Genomic DNA, 16,362 nt, shown 5'->3' with positions numbered 1-16,362 from the left:
CTCCACTTGCCTATCTGGGGGTAAACCAGGTAGTTCTTCGGGAAAAATGTCTGGATATTCCGAAATAACAGGGATGTCTTCAATCTTGGGCTTTGGTTCATTAATGGTTACCTGTGCCATGTAAATGACACAACCTTTCTTCAAACACTTGGATGCCTTAAGCATAGACACTTTCTTAGGCAATCCGTACTGCGTATCTCCTTGAATTGTAGAAGGCTCACCATAAGGAGTCTTGATAACCACTTGCTTCTTATCACATACAATTTGGGCTTGGTTGTGAGACAACCAATCCATTCCTATCACTATATCGAATCCTGCTAATTTCAACGGAAGCAAAGACAGTGGAAAAGAATGATTCCTAATGGATATAAAACATCCATCTAATACTGTTGAAGCATTCTCTATCGTACCATCGCCCAATTCTACTTCATATTTTATGCTTAGAGTCTTAACAGGCAGATTTAACAATTTACAAAATTTATCATCTACGAAAGACTTGTCTACACCAGAATCAAACAGTACTCTAGCATAAACATCATTGATCAGAAAAGTACCTGTTATCACATTATCATTCTGAACTGCTTCTTGAGCATTCATCTGAAAGATCCAAGCATTGGTCTTTTTAGCCTCCTCAGGCTTCTTTGCAAATTTTGGGCAGTTAGTCTTAATGTGCCCCTTTTCGTTGCAACCATAACAGGTTGCATCCTTCAACTTCTTGCATTCCAATGTCTTATGCTCTTTGGACTTGCAGATCCCATATCTAATAGGTTTTGATTGTGCCTGAGATTTTGATTCGAACCTGCACTTCCCAAAATGGCGCTTTTGGCAGGTTTTGCATTTAGGCTTCTCGTCGGTCTGTTGGTTACCCCTTTTTGACCCAGAACTCTTCCTGTGATCTGAGTTCCCCTTCTGTTTCTTGTCGGAGCGATGAGAACTTTCATCCTCCCTTTTCCTCTTTCCTTCCTCCGAAATTTAACCGACTTGTTTCGGATCGCATCCAGTGTAAGAGATAGAGACAGATCTACCACTGACCTGTAAGTGGTAGGTCTGGATGCTTTATATTCCCTTTGATCTCTGGAGCTAGACCTCCAATAAAACGAGCTATACGCTTTGGTTCCGGTGTGACCAGATAAGGAACCAATCGGGACATGGTGTTGAAGCTTGTAACATATGCCTGACAGTCTAAATCCTTCATGACCAATGTCAAGAAGTCAGTCTCAATCTTCTCAACTTCATGTTGGGGACATAAATTTTCTTTGATTAGAGCAACAAACTGATCCCAGGTCAAGTTATACAACGGGATCTTCCCTGTAGCTTGGATTAGTGACCTCCACCAAGCTAGAACTTCACCTTTGAATGATTGTGACACAAACTTCACAATATCTTGTTCTGCACAACCACTGATATCAACCACGGTATCCATCTCATCGAGCCAGGTCATACAATCAATGGCTCCCTTCTATCCTGTGAAATCCCTCGGCTTACAAGAGACAAAGTATTTATAAGAACAGGTTTTAACACGAGGCTCCTGCTTTAACACAACCTGTCTTGAAGGAACACTCCTTTAATTTGATGAATGATGAGAATCGCTCTTGTGGGATGTATGAGTCTTGGAGGGTGGTTTTGTATGAGGTACAGATTGAGTTCTGGAACGTGTTCCACTTGACTCATTAAACTGTCTGTCAAGGGCTCGAGTAACGGCATTATCTATTAATGCCTGTAGTTCTGCACCAGCCACATTAACTCTGGTGGTATCATTATTCTCCCTCGGGTGACTATTAACTTCATCTGATTCAGCCATGTAGCTTGATTGCTACATAAAAATGATGACAGTGATTATTCAGAAGTCTTTAATGGAATTGTCATTTATGGCAATTCACTAACCATGGTAACTATAAACCATATTTGTAGTTTAATTTATTTAAATTTTTATCACAATTTATCCTAGTTATAAATTATTATGGATAATAGGGTGGCATACAAAAGGCCTAGTCACAAGGACAATTTTAAATTCATAAGCCATGATTTTATGGAATCAAGGCATTTAGGTTTGAACATAGTTGATTACCTTTCTTGACAGGGAGTCATACACTACAACTGTCTTTTGTCTTATTTGACAATTATTATGGCCCGTAGGCACTACATCACTAACGGATGTTTAGATCATTAGGAAAGAATTGGAATAATGATGACAAGTGTGATTTTATCGAATCACTGTTGTCAGAAGTGCTAACATGTTTTCAGTTGTTAACAAGGATTTATTTCTTAAAAAGGATTTACCATCATGGCCCTGTCTTAAAATGACATGTGGGCTAGGTTTTACCTTTAAGATTTTCTTTCAATAATAAATGGTAGATCATATAATATTTTCGTATATATAATTACAAAGAAAATTTTAAATTAAAGCATTCCATAAATTTAAAGAGTACATAGATGCCCTAAACGGGACTTAAAAAGAAATAACTTGTCCACATAGGGACTAAAAGAAGAAATACAAGTCCTTGTAGGGACTGAATACATAAATAGATGTCCACACAAGGACTAAATTGAAATTAAAATCTACAAAACAAATAAATAAGGAATTTCTATAATCCCTCTTCTTCTTCCCCTTTAATAGGTTTGCCAAACCCTTTAGTAACCCACAGCGGCTCCTACACTCCTCTTCAACCTGTTGCTCCACCTCGTGCAACCGCTGAAGGATTTCCTGCTGCTGCGGTGGTTGAATCTGTGGCGGCTGCGGCTGCTGCTGCTGCGGAGGTTGAGGAGGTGGTGGGTATTGATACCCATATACCGGGTACCCAGTTGGGTATGCAGCCTGAAAGGGTCCTTCAGGATGAAGAGCATTGTAGTTGGATGCCTCAAGGTAAGGGTCAACACTAGGGGCATTGTAGTAGTTGTAACCCGAGTAAGCTGGCTGCTCAAACGGGTTATACGCCGCTGCATCGGCGTAGGAAGGGATTGGGTTTTCATAACCCATGGGCAGTGGTGGTGTGAATGGCGCAGATTCGACCTCGGAAACTTGGTTTGAAGGCCCACCCATTTGCGGATCTTCGTACAACGGCGGGTAGTGGCTACCGATGGAGTGTTGGGGGTGCTGAAATGGAAACCCCCTCGCACGGACATCCGTGCACCTGATCTTCTTTGCCTTGGTGGTTCTGGATGCTGTTGCTGTTGTGGCGGTGGCGGTGGCGTGACCACCTGGAAACGCGAATCCTCAGAGGGATCCTACTACTGTTGATGTTGTAGGTTGAAAGGGGGAGTGTACTCCCAGTTGTATGTGGCCCACCTTTCAGCAAAATTGTCTGGGCCCCTGTTAGGCGAACCATGAAATGATGATCCGCTTGAAATCTCAATGGGACGCGTCGGCGTCCCACTCGGTGGCATCTCGGGATCTGGATCTTCATCCATCTCCATATGATGCATCTTAGGATAGTGATCAGCTGGCCCCAGAGGGTTTGGACCCTTTGGTTCTTGAACCTGGTTTACCGGATTGAACCGGCTTTGGAAGTAAGGGGTCGGGTCCTGGAAGGCGTGATGCGAACCCGATCGCTGCAACGGTAAGAAGGAGTGGTGCGAGTGGTCGGACTCGTTGTCATGATGGAGCCCGAATGAATCGTGGTAAGAAGGCGAGGAGCTAAGCGAGACAGAGCGTCTCGCAGGCTCTAGATAAGTCCTCCAATCTTCATGAGGACTTGATCCGATGGAAACGGATGGTGTGCGTCGGTGCGATGGCCCAGCCTCGTGGTTATCCCTTGTTAAAATTGGGGATTTTCCCCTTCTGTCTCGGCCTCTAACACGTGGTTGCATTTTCTTTGTTCCTGTCAAAACAAACAAAAGAAACAAACAAAGGAATGTGCAACTGTGTCATTGAGATTAAACTCAAAAGGCTAGTGTTTAATTCACTCAATGTTGGCTCTGATACCAACCTGTCACACCCCGATATTTCCACATATTACCAGTGGGCCCGGTGGGGAGTATCGTGACGTAGTTGATATCATCATAGTCAATTAATCACAGTTTATGCACAGCGGAAGTCTAAAAATAATATTACAAACCGAGTTAAAAGTAAAATAAAATATTTACACAACGGTTGTAAAATGGATCCACAGGCGGATCTTAAAACAAAAAGAAGTATTGTTCAACAAATTTTTAAGCATCAAAAGCTTGCAAAACTCTTTATTTGATACTAGGAGTAGCTAGCCCATTTCGCGTAGTACCTGCACTTAATCTTTTTGAAAAATACGTCAGTTTACACTGGTAAATACAATTAACCGACTCTTTTGAAAAGCATTTATAAAAATTGGTTTGGATGCACAAGGCATAAAATCTTTTATAACTTGGGACAATTATTTAATAAATAATATTGTATACAGATTTATATGTTTGTCGTCCATTCCGGGCCAGTTAGAAGAGCTAGACAAGATTAATAGACACACCACAAGTATAGGCTCACAAGATAGTGAGATACCGTTTATACATACGCAACTGTCAGGTGTATGCCTATACCCCGTGCTTAAGCCGTGGCCGTTTCTTATGAATGAGTCGAGGATATCCAGGACATGGTCATTAACCCCCCAAAGGCATTGCATCAAACAAAACAGATTAAAACGGGTTATGCTATTTATTAATCACATTCCGATTAAATAATTTCATACCCGACCAAGCGGTATTATTATAATACGGTATCCCAAGCCCGTATAAGGAGAAATAAGTTAAAAGTATTTACCTGAGTTAAAATATAATTTTATTCCTAGCCGTAAATCAAATCAGCAAGTACGGTAGCTTTTACTGGGCTCCTAAATCTGGAACAAAGGTTTTAATAACCTATTAGATTCCTAACGGGTCTTACTTAAGTTTAAACTTAGACCGGTTAGTTTTAAGGAAAGGTTTATGGTTCAAAACGCAAGATTAAGCGAAGACCGGATTAGAATCTGATTTAGACCCGACAAGTATGAGGACTTGTATAAAATGGGTAAACTTAACACATTCTAGATTTTGAAGTAAAAATGATAAAGTTTGACCCGTTTCGGTTAATTTATGCAAACTAGTTACATAAATCGTACCGAATGCGAATATGCATAACGGGTAACCAAACGAGTCATGTACAGGTTCCATAAGTTAATATGCTTAAAATATGTTATGATATCAGTAGGATATCTTCCATTATGCCAAAAACGAATTTTAAAACCAATTTAAGCCCCGTAAGGGTATTTTGGTCATTTTAAAGTTTATAAAAGAGGTTAAATAGCAATCTGAGGTTCTGGTCTAAAACAATCAGTAAAAATATTTATTTTAACAAGTTATATCAGTAAGATATTATATATATATATATATATATATATATATATATATATATGAAATTTATCATTTATGGCCAAACTATGCACCGTAGGGGCATTTTGGTCATTTCACATATGCTATAAGGGTCAAATTTGGAAAACTGAGTTCAAGACTTTTATTTATTGTTAAAGTATAAAAATTTACTTATAATATCAGTAGGTAATAAGTCTTAGGTGTTAAATATAGTTTTAACCCATACTATGCGTTTAAAAAGCGTAAAAGTCGGTATTTGACGATTTTCGGGTTATTTAAGGAAATCTGAGATTTCGATCTGTTTCTAAAGCTTAAAATATTTTATTTAACATATGAAATCAGTAGGAAAAAGTATGGTATCAAAATATTATGTAAAACTCATTTTATTAACAAAAAGGGCATTATCGTCATATACCGAATTTATGCTAGAACTCTATGCTATGATCAGTTTAAAATTTGACAAAAAAATTATAAAAATCCCAAAATATTATATTATAACAGTGGGTAGAAAGTTTGGTGTCAAAATCTGGGTTTAAACATGATTTATACTAAAAATTCTATTTAATTAATAAAAAGGTTTCATTTTACGATATCGAGCATAACTCTCATTTCAAACCATAAACTGATGTCAAATTTTTTGGATATACTTAAATATCAGTAATAAAGGTTTTTGTCCTCTCACATTTTTTAAAAATCTCGTTTTAATGTTAAAAGGGCATAATGGTCTATATTTAAGCATTTAACGGGAACATGCAAATGAATCGGATTAAAAAGGAACCATGTAGCATAACCTCAGAGGGTTTTACTAACATATAATTTGGCCCCAAAGGAACCCTAAGGCATATCTAAACTAAGCTAATTCGGGTCAGAACTGAAAGTCAAAACAAAAAAGTCTACTTTTGCGACTTTTAGTTACGAACCAAACCTAAACTCAGAATTGTCGGGTTGAACATGCCTAAACATGTTCTTATATTATTTACCAAGTTATTTAAGTGTTAAAACATATTTCATAACTTCTACATTATCATTTATGAATTATTTTGTAAAAACTAACCCGTTTGACTTTTTATTAATACGTTTGACCCGACAATTGACCAAGTAAATGTGATAATTACCAGGTGCCCTTTTAAGGGTTTATTACCTACATAATTACCATCACATAGCCACTTTCAATTCGAAAAATGGCTGGACCGTTAGTGATTAATCACAAAGTCAAAGCTTAATTAGATAACTTTGACTTTCGGTTATTAAGCTAATAAAACTTAAACTTAGGCAGCTAAGAACACTTACTATAGTCCTTAGCACGAATATTGAACTTGAGAAAACTTCTTAGAAGTCCAGGAGGCTCCAGAAAAGAGTTTGAGAGTAAAACTTTAAGGTGTGAGTTCAAATGAAGCAAAAAGAAGGCCCTTTTATAGTGATTTTGATGCTCCAAGATCAATTCTTTTGTCCCTATGTTGTTACCAAATGTTCCCAAGTGTCCCTAGGGCAGTAAAAACCATCTACAAGCCCCAGGTATCCAAATACAAGCATACAAAGGCGGTGGAAGGGCTTTAACCTGCAACTGTCCATTTTTCTGCCCAGTTACAGGTCTTACGGACCGTAAGCCAGGGCCCTGCGGTCCATATCCGCTGTTTAAATTTTATCGCCCAGATAAGCCTCCTTACGGTCGGTAAGGCAGATGCCTTGCGGTCCGTAAGCCTTTGATCAGAAGACAAAATTTTGAGAACTTTTAGATTTTGACCATGCAATCCTTATAACTCGAATCTAATGTCATTTTCAGCAGGAGGGGACCATATGATCAGGCCTGAATACTCTTGGAAGTGTTGCCATGCATCATGAGGGTCTTAGAGTTTTTTTTTTAAGAAGGCCATGTGAATGAAGAAATTGTCATACATGTGCATAGGATCCCATTCTTTGAAAATTTTGAATTATTTGTCACAAGGTTGAACCAGATATTTATGAAATTCTTATCAGATATTCATGAAGGTATATTAATGTTTTACAAAGGTCCGGAAACGGTAAAAGGTCACTCAGAGGTAACAATTTAACATGTTGACACTTTTAGTCCTTCCAGTTATCTCTTTTCATGATCTTGGTTTATAACACGTTTAAAGTTCATGACACGTGTCTCTATTATATTGGACGTGACTTTACGAGGTGTTACACACGCCCCCGTGTCCGCTGGGCACAGGGTCGTGTTCATCCTTCTGATCTCTTGTTCTTGCTTGGGAAGATGCTGTCAAGAGGTCGGACATGCCACGTTTATTCCTTTTCTTGTATTTATGTTAGATTTGGCTGCATATTTGCTTCTTTTGTTCATTTACACTCATTTAATCCTGAAAATACAAAAGGAAGACAAAATCACACTTTTTCCAACATTAGTACTAAAAAGGGTTAGTTTTATGCCTCATTTGATGTAATTTATATGTTGCATTTTAAACACATCAAATACCCCCACACTTGAATCTTTGCTTTTCGTCAAGCAAAACTCTTTATAATGTGGCTTACACACCCAAATGGAATGGGTAGAGGAGAAGTTTTGGGCTTGTCTTAAGTGTCGGGATTCCAAGATCTTTATCAGGTTTTATTTTTAAGCTATTTACAATCCTATTCGTTATGATCTATTTAGAACGTTTCACAAGAGAAATTACTTATTTGGGCATAACATGCCTCTTTAAAATTCTATTTATATACAAATTCACATACCTCACGGGAGATCACTCAACACTCGGCCGAAGATATATTTTTGTGAAACACTTGAGACCAGCATGGAACTTACTTCTACCATATGCTTGCCAAGCAATTAATCCTCCTCCTTTTTAACTATAAACCTTTGTAAATATCAATAGGACTTGGGGAAGGGTTAGGCTTGGGTTAAAGGTAGGTGGTTTTGGGTTAGTGGTTAGTAGAAAAGGGCGAAAGGCGTAAAAAGCGTCGGTCGTCGTAAAACTTTTTGTTTTTGTGACTTTTGATTCAGACGAAGCATTTTCAAACTAAATTTCTTTTGAGGAACTTGTTTGTTTATTGCTAGACTTCAATTTTTTATTTTTTTTTTGATAAGGAATGTCACATGAAGACCTAACTTTTTACTAAAATAAAGGTTTTAAAATGAAAAAAAAAAAGGTTTTTTTTTTTTTTTTTTTTGTGGGTAAAGGGGTGTTTGTTTTGTGGGTTAGAAATGAAAAAAAAGTTAGTCCTAATGCCTCTATTATTTACTTACTTGGGTTTAAGTAAGTAAAAAAAAAAAGGGTTTTTCTTTTTTGTGGGTAAAGGTTTTTTTTTTTTTTTTTTTTTTTTTTTTTTGTGGGTAAAGGGGTTTAGGCTCAAAAGGGTTAACTAGGGGGATTTTGGGTAAGTGGTAAAAAAATGAAAAATAATGGTGTTGAAAAGAAAAAAAAAGTTAGTCCTAATGCCTCTATTATTTACTTATTTGGGTTTAAGTTGGTAAGGACCATGAATGTATCGTCATGGCAAGTTCTAGAGTTATAAGAAACCAAGCGGCTATTCACACAAGAAACGAAAAATGAGCATTTAATAAAAAGATGTATATTTGTATGCTCAATAAAGGCTCAAAACTCATTTTTTGTGGGAATGGGTTTATTAATGTGATCAAGTATATATAATCAAATTTTAACTAGATTTGTCATGCCGTTTCATAATTTTCTTATGTTGGTTCTTTTTATCATGACGCTATCGGTTGTAAATTTGTAAAAATATAACCTTTTTAGAACTTGTTATTCCCAATTTAAACCAAGACAAGTAAAAAAATGAAAAATTTTGAAAAAAATTGGGGTGATTAGCGGTTCCAATAGAGTTTTGTGTAAGGCTTGTCATTAGGACTTACAAGATTCAAGGTTTTAGCATCCCCCACACTTAAATTACACATTGTCCTCAGTGTGTCCCAAAAAATAAAATTTCAGGTTGATTGAATGCGTAAAAAAGTGTTTAAAAACAAAAATTTATGTTACTGGGCGTCTGGACACGGCCCCGTGTTTACCGGGCACGGCCCCGTGTTCAGATCGCCAGTATCAGAAAGTAACAGAAGGCTGGGCACGGGGGCGTGTTCAGCGAGCACGCCCCATGTCCTGTTACCTGAACTGGGCGTTTTTCTGCAGACCCTTGAGCAGGGGCCGTGTTGGCTAAGCACGTCCCCGTGCTGAACTTGTTGTAATGAAGAAAAAATGTCGGGTGGCTCTGTTTTTGTGCATGGGTGTAACGCCCATCGTCCCTAAACTTTAGGATCTTGTCAAGATTAGTCCCTAAAGTTTAACTTTTGTCTATTTTAGCCCCTAATCTATGTGGATTGTCTATTTCCTTGGAATGTCTAAGTCTGCGTTGGAAATGCCTAATTCTATATGATTTAAATGTCTCAATCTATATTTGAATGTCTATTTGGAATGCCTAAATGTGGGAATGTCCATATGTGGGATTGCCTAATTCTATATGATTAAAATGTCTAATTATCTATATAGTTGGAATGTCTAAATCATTATGCCTGGAATGTCTAATTCTATGTGCTTAGAATGTCTAATTCTAGATACTTTGGTGCTTGACTCTTTAGACACGTAAGACTTTATTCTTGGTTGAACGAGAGACTAGAGTCCTATCAATGGCGGAAACTATGAAAACATGTGGGACTTTTGTGTTAATGCTATAATCTAGTTATTCTATAGTACGCAAACGCTTAGCCAAACTCACAAAACGAATCAAAGACGGGAGTGCGGAAAGGTTGGATTGCCACCCTATCGGATGGCCACCCTGTCGGATAACCACCCTATCGGATGGCCACCCTGTCGGATGACCACCCTATCGGATGGCCACCCTATCCAATGCCAAACCGCCTCAAATCCCTTCCACACTATAAATAGGCCTGTCACATCACTTTATTCCCTGATGTGACAACCCTGTTCGACCAGACGCACGCACACTACATTTTCTCCATTTCCTTGGCGATTTCGGTACGTTTCAAGCTAGATTCTTGTACTTTCTCGATCTACACCTCATCCCCTACGTGATTTATCTTTGAAATCACACTTTTCAACGTGAAATCTCTCAGATCTGAGATCTTGAGGATGATGTCATCATGGTGGTTTGTACAAACTGTTATATGAGGTCATCCTTGGTGAGATCTAGCTAAGATCTAAGGGATTCCATATATTTATCACTAAATCCAACTTAAATCTAAGTATTTTCAGGATAAATCTTAAGTTTCTTCATCTTCTACTTCAACTTTTGCTCTAAATGGTGAGATCCGGTCCAGAACGGACTATAGACTTGATTATTAGTCTAGAGTCGGCTTAAGGATGGATTTCCACCGGAGAATGATGGCCGGAAAACGGAGTTGGATATAAACGTCATCACGGACAGTAACTGATCGTACTGGGGTGGTTCCCACGCTACCAAAACGGCTGTGCGATGATGAGTTTACCATTGTCACAACACGTACCGTTGCCGTCATCGTTAAACTTAGGATGGCCACTCTATCGGATGACCACTCTATTGGATGGCCACCCTATCGAATGACCACCATATCGGATGACCACCCTATCGAATGGCCACCCTATCGGATGGCCACCCTATTGAATGACCACCGTATCAGATGGCCACCCTATCGGATGACCACCCTATCGGACAGCCATCCGATCTAACGAGAGTTTCCAACACCTTGCGTAATCTCGTTATTCTGCCCGACCCTTATCCTGTTGTAATCTAATCAGGCTTATTCTAAAAGAGCTCCCTTTGATCTAATAACAGTTGCGACTGTTAAGTAATCACTGTGAGTATACTCGATCCCCTTTTACTTTAAACTTTTGGGGTGTAACATGTATTCTATTAAACTACATACTTTTGGCAATCTAAACTCTATCGTATGTGTTTGTGAAAACTTGTGCATTCTAGTATTCTATTTATGCTATGTGACGTTTAATCCAGGGTGTTTAGTTCCGCCTTAACAATAGTAGCGCTATAGGGGGTGCACCTCTCCCATTATTCTCAGGGGGTATTGTTAGGAGGATTCTAGTTTACCTTGAGTCTTGGGTAAACACTAAATCATCAGGATACTTGGGTTATCACTGCGTGGACTGCGACACTAGCACGGGTGAAACTATTTTTATCGCTTACATTGTGGATATGAGTTGTTTTTTAACCTATTATTCTATTATCAAACTTGTATACTCGCCAATACTTTTGTATTGATATTTCAATACATGTTGCAGGCTAATAGGCTGCTTTGGAATGCATGGAAATCAAGCTAGGAGATGCTTAGAAACGTCGCCTAGTTAATTTAGACATTTTGGAATATTTGAAACAATGTTGTTATGTTTGACACTTGACATTTGTGATGGTTGTTTTAAACAATTACTATGAAATTTATTAATGTCTATCGAAATATTTAGTGTTATGGAATTCTCATGAGCAATCTGAACGCTTAGGCTCACACCCCAATGTTTCAGCCATTGGTTGGGGTGTGACAGATTGGTATCAGAGCCATAACTATAGGGAATTAGGATAAGTAGGAACACTTGCCCTAGTCTATAGTTCTAGGAACTTGATTCTTATTTGTTGTTTAAGACTTATGCATTCTACCGTATTTGCTTCCTAGCAACACATGTTCCTATTGAACTTACATGCCTTTCCTAATGCTGATACAATGTACACCTTATACTTTGAAAACACTATTAGCCAGTGTCTGTATTTTGCACGAGATTTGCCCACCAGATAGGAGTGACATCCAAACCTTGATGGGAAATCTCCATATTATTCTAGTAGGTCTTATCTACGGATAAGTACTAACGCTATTTAGGGTACGATGTTGTCAAGATAGAGGTGAAAATCAGACCTTGATAACTAGTCCCACTCCTTGGTGATTTTTATGTCTCGCCAAAGTCTCGTGACTTCCGATCAATTGAGTACGTGAAATGACCAAAAGGACGAATATAGTAGGCCTAACATCGATGACGTATTTGTCTAAGTAAGTCAAGAAACGCTACCTCAATTCGAAAGGGGTTTGAATCACTTTGGTTAGTCGCCGTTCCTCTACCCGGAAAAATCCTATGTTTTATACGCCTATCTTGCTCGATTTCTTGAATGTGGTTTAACTTATGTGTTTTAAACTCGATTCTTCATTCATTTTGGTTTATTTTTCACGAGTTACACCTTGTCCGCAATCTAAAACGCTAATCTTAATCTCAGATCGAACTAAATTTATGCAGTTTTATTCTATGTGTAATCTATGTGGTAATCTTGATCGACTACTATGGTATGATGTGTTGTTGGGGTATGAAACACTAAGATGACATGGAAGTACGAGACAGAAGTGGCATGTCCTAAGCATGGTGGATACCCCGCTGGTACTTCCTATATATAAGTGCTTCTGGCATGTTGCCAACTTTCGTACCAAGTGCCATACGAAATTAGTGTTTGCAGACCGGTGTGGAAAGTCTATGGAAAGTCTATATAATCTATGGAAAGCCTATGAAATCTATGAGCAGACTATGTAATCTATGGGAATTCTACTCGCATGATCTATGAAAAGTCTATGTAAACTATGAGAAGGCTACGAAACCTATGTGAACACTAAGACTACTTGTGCAGTTACGAGAAATCTATGTATGAACTATGTGTATCCTACCCAATCTATATTAATCTACGATGGGTTTATATTAATCTATAATAGTCTAATGATATATGCTAAAACTATTGAGTTAATCTAAGATAATTAGTCTATTTGAGTAATCTATGATAGCCTATCAACTTAATCTACGCCAATCTATGGGATAGTCTATGTTAATCTCTTGGAATATTCTGTGCTAATCTATTTTGAGTACTTTGTGTTGATCTATTTTGAGTAATCCACGATAACCTACGTTGATCTATTGAGCTACTCTATGTTAACCTAATGCATTAATAAGTTAATCTATGTTATTGCGTTAATCAGTGTTAATCTATGTTAATCTATTAAGCTAAATCTATGTTAATCCGTTAAGTTGATCTATGATAGTCTATTCAGTTAATTCATGTTAATATATTGAGTTAACTTATATCATGATCTATGTTAATCTATTGAGATAATCTATGTTAATCTACCGAGTTAGACTATGGTAATCTATTGGGTTAATCTATGTTAATCTATCAATTTGACCTATATTAATCTATTAAGTTAACCTATGGTGATCTGTTGAGTTAATCTATCATGATCCGTTGAGTAAATATATGCTAATCTATTTGAGTAATCTATGAGAAATCTATCTGGGCAATCTATGTGTATATGATGATGATGGGTGAATTGTTACGTTTGGTGATTATGACACGTAGCATGACACCGAGTAAGAGGCAAGGCGATGTGCCCGAAGCGTGGTGGATACGCCGCTGGTACTTCCTATATATAAGCGTTTCTGACATGTTGACCAAACTTCGTACAACGTGCCATGTGAAGGTCATGAGTTTACGGTGTGAAATCTAGATTCTTTGATCTATCGTGTGTGTAATCCATATATTGTGAGATCTCGTAACCTAGATGTTGGATCTGAGTTTGATTTTGATTGTATTTTATGTTTGAAAATAAGATGAAGATGGATGAGTGTGCAGCGGAAATTATAGTGAAAACAAACTTTGCATACAATCAAACGAGAGTAATACTTTTATCAAACATCTTTACACAGAGAACCGAAAGATTGAATTTATTTCAACTACGATTACAATGATTGATGTAAGAATGCAAACTCCCCCTCAGCGAGAGCTCAGTAGTTTGTTCGTGCAAAGAAGACGAATGATGCAAAGAGCTAATAGAACAGTACCAAGTACTGAACTATTTATAGGCACTAGCAAACTACTAAGCATCTTTGCTGACGTCACCATGAAAGTGACATCTAACCTCCTAACAAACTCTAACCTCTGATCTATACAGACACTGCTTGTGTTAACTACTGCTAATACCTTCTATTACAAGACAGACTTTAGAACAGCTGCTGCAACCTTCTACTGCTGTGAACCCGGCAGCACTTGTCCGGATCAGCAGTGCTTGACTCAAGGCAGTAGATTGAATCAGCAGGACTTTAGTCTTCCATCAGATCTTTAGTTGAGCAGCAGTTATGGGTCAGCAGTTTAGCAAGATCAGCAGATAGGAGGTCATCAGTAGTTGTAATCACTTTCAAGGGGAGAGATTTGTATATTAGCATCTGCTTATTCAGAATCCACTGCTCTGATCTAGTTTTGGCTTTAATTATCTGTTCCTCTGATAGGGTTCAATCCCAACAATCTCCCCTGGAACAGATAATGCCAAAACCCTTCATTATTTGTGGATATTTTATTGCCTCATTAACAGCTCCCTTATCTGACCTTTAAATTGTAATTCAAAGTCAAGGGCATCTGTATCTTTATCATCCCTGCTAAGTGGAAGATCAAGGAGATCCTGCAAATCTTCAAGACTCAGGCCAAGAGCTTGTTCCCTTGATATTTTCTCCACTTCTCCACCAGACCTGAGCAAAGTCAATACGCAGGTCTGTTTGTCAGTTGCCCACTTTTGTATTTTTGAGCCTGGTGGGTTTCTTGGGAGATGCTTATTTGCAGAAGTATTTGGTGAGGCTGGCCTGTTCATCACTGGCTGAGCAGTGGTAGCAGAGTTTTCCTGTTCAAGTTCTTCTTTTAACGTTCTTATCAAGCCTTCTTTTACAACAGCATTTCCAGTAAGAATTTCTTGAACAGTTTCAGCTCCTAACTGGCTTTGTTTCCTTCTTTTGTAGATGGCATTACCAGCTGGAGCAGTGGCTCACCTGTTTTGCAGCTTTGATGGTCTTTTTGAAACCGCTGCTTCAAGATAGTAAGGTTTTTGAGGAATTTTTTGGATCTTTCTTTCTTAATTCCTCCAACCTTTTGTAGGTTGACCTGACTACATCTTCTTTCCATCTAGCAATTTGTCTTTTTCTACCAAAATCAGCAACAACAAGTTCTTCTTTCATTCTCTTTAGCTCCTTTTGCTTATCAGGTACATTCTTTCTGAACTTTGCCCAATCAGGAGGAGTGTGAGTGACTTTCCTTTTTATCATGTCTTGAATTCTTGCAGCTTCAACTTCAAGTTCAGGAACAGTCCACTCTTTGTACATGTGTCTCTCTCCTTTGTATCTTTTGTGAAACATAATGCTTTCAATGTAGTCTTTCTTCAAAGTTTCATCTGCTCTTTCTGAAATTTGTTGACTGACATTCTTTGCAAAACGTTCTAGGGAACTGACTTGTGTGAGCAGATATTGGTAGTATCTTGATACTTCTTTGTCAGATTTCCCTTGTGTGTTTCTATTCGAAATATCCCCTGCTTGCTTGGCCTTTATCTTCAAATATTCTTCAATATTTTTGGGCCAGGGATATCCTTTGATTGAAGGTAAACTCCTTTTGGCAGGGTCATCCTCAGTATAGAAAGATTTTATTTCTTCTCTAACAGCTTCTAGTTCAAGAGGAAATTGAACACCTGCAGGAGGTAAGGGCTTGTGCATTGGAACAGAAGAGAGTGGGACTGGTTTTGGTATTTTGACAAGTGCTAAAGGTTTTGAAGATGTTTGGGATGGTGCAGTGACATCATCTTTAGGAATTAGCCTTCTCCTCTTTATTTGAGGAGGGACTGATGATGTTTTGGATGGAAAGGTGGTTGTAGTGGCAGTGGTTTGTGATAGACTAACAGTTATTGAAACAACTGGTGTTCCAACCACTGTTGTCTTTACAGCAGAAGTTATAACAACTGTTGTCTTCTGCCTTTTGACAGGAGGTGATTTTGATTTTGGTGGTGATGGTGGTAAAGCAGTGGATGTAGTGTGTGTTGAGATGGTGTGTGTTGAAGTGGGAGCAGATGATGAAACTACTGAAGTACCAACAGCAGCTGATACACCAGGAGTTACAACAGCTGTTTTAGATGGTGGTTTTTTAGCAGACTTTGAACGTCTGACCGGAATGGATTTGGGTAGCCTTACTTTTCTAGTAGGTTTCTTCTTTTCATCAATAAGATTTTCATCATCTCTTGACCCTGAAGTACCCTGATCCGGATAATCCACCCTGGCTTTC

General features: G+C 38.2%; 1 protein-coding gene across 1 annotated transcript; it reads right to left on the bottom strand.

The window, feature by feature from the left end:
* Window positions 1-1,564: 1,564 nt before the first annotated feature.
* Window positions 1,565-3,040, bottom strand: LOC110914320 (alpha/beta-gliadin A-IV-like). Its single transcript, XM_022159120.1, has 3 exons — window positions 2,644-3,040; window positions 1,885-1,892; window positions 1,565-1,813 (listed from the first exon to the last, which is right to left on the bottom strand). The coding sequence occupies exons 1-3, from the start codon at window positions 3,038-3,040 to the stop codon at window positions 1,565-1,567; spliced, it is 654 nt and encodes a 217-aa protein (XP_022014812.1).
* Between the last annotated feature and the right edge of the window lie 13,322 nt (window positions 3,041-16,362).

This window comes from Helianthus annuus, chromosome 15 (assembly GCF_002127325.2).
Source record: "Helianthus annuus cultivar XRQ/B chromosome 15, HanXRQr2.0-SUNRISE, whole genome shotgun sequence".
NCBI lineage: Eukaryota > Viridiplantae > Streptophyta > Magnoliopsida > Asterales > Asteraceae > Helianthus > Helianthus annuus.
This window is presented reverse-complemented; position numbering and strand designations above follow the sequence as displayed.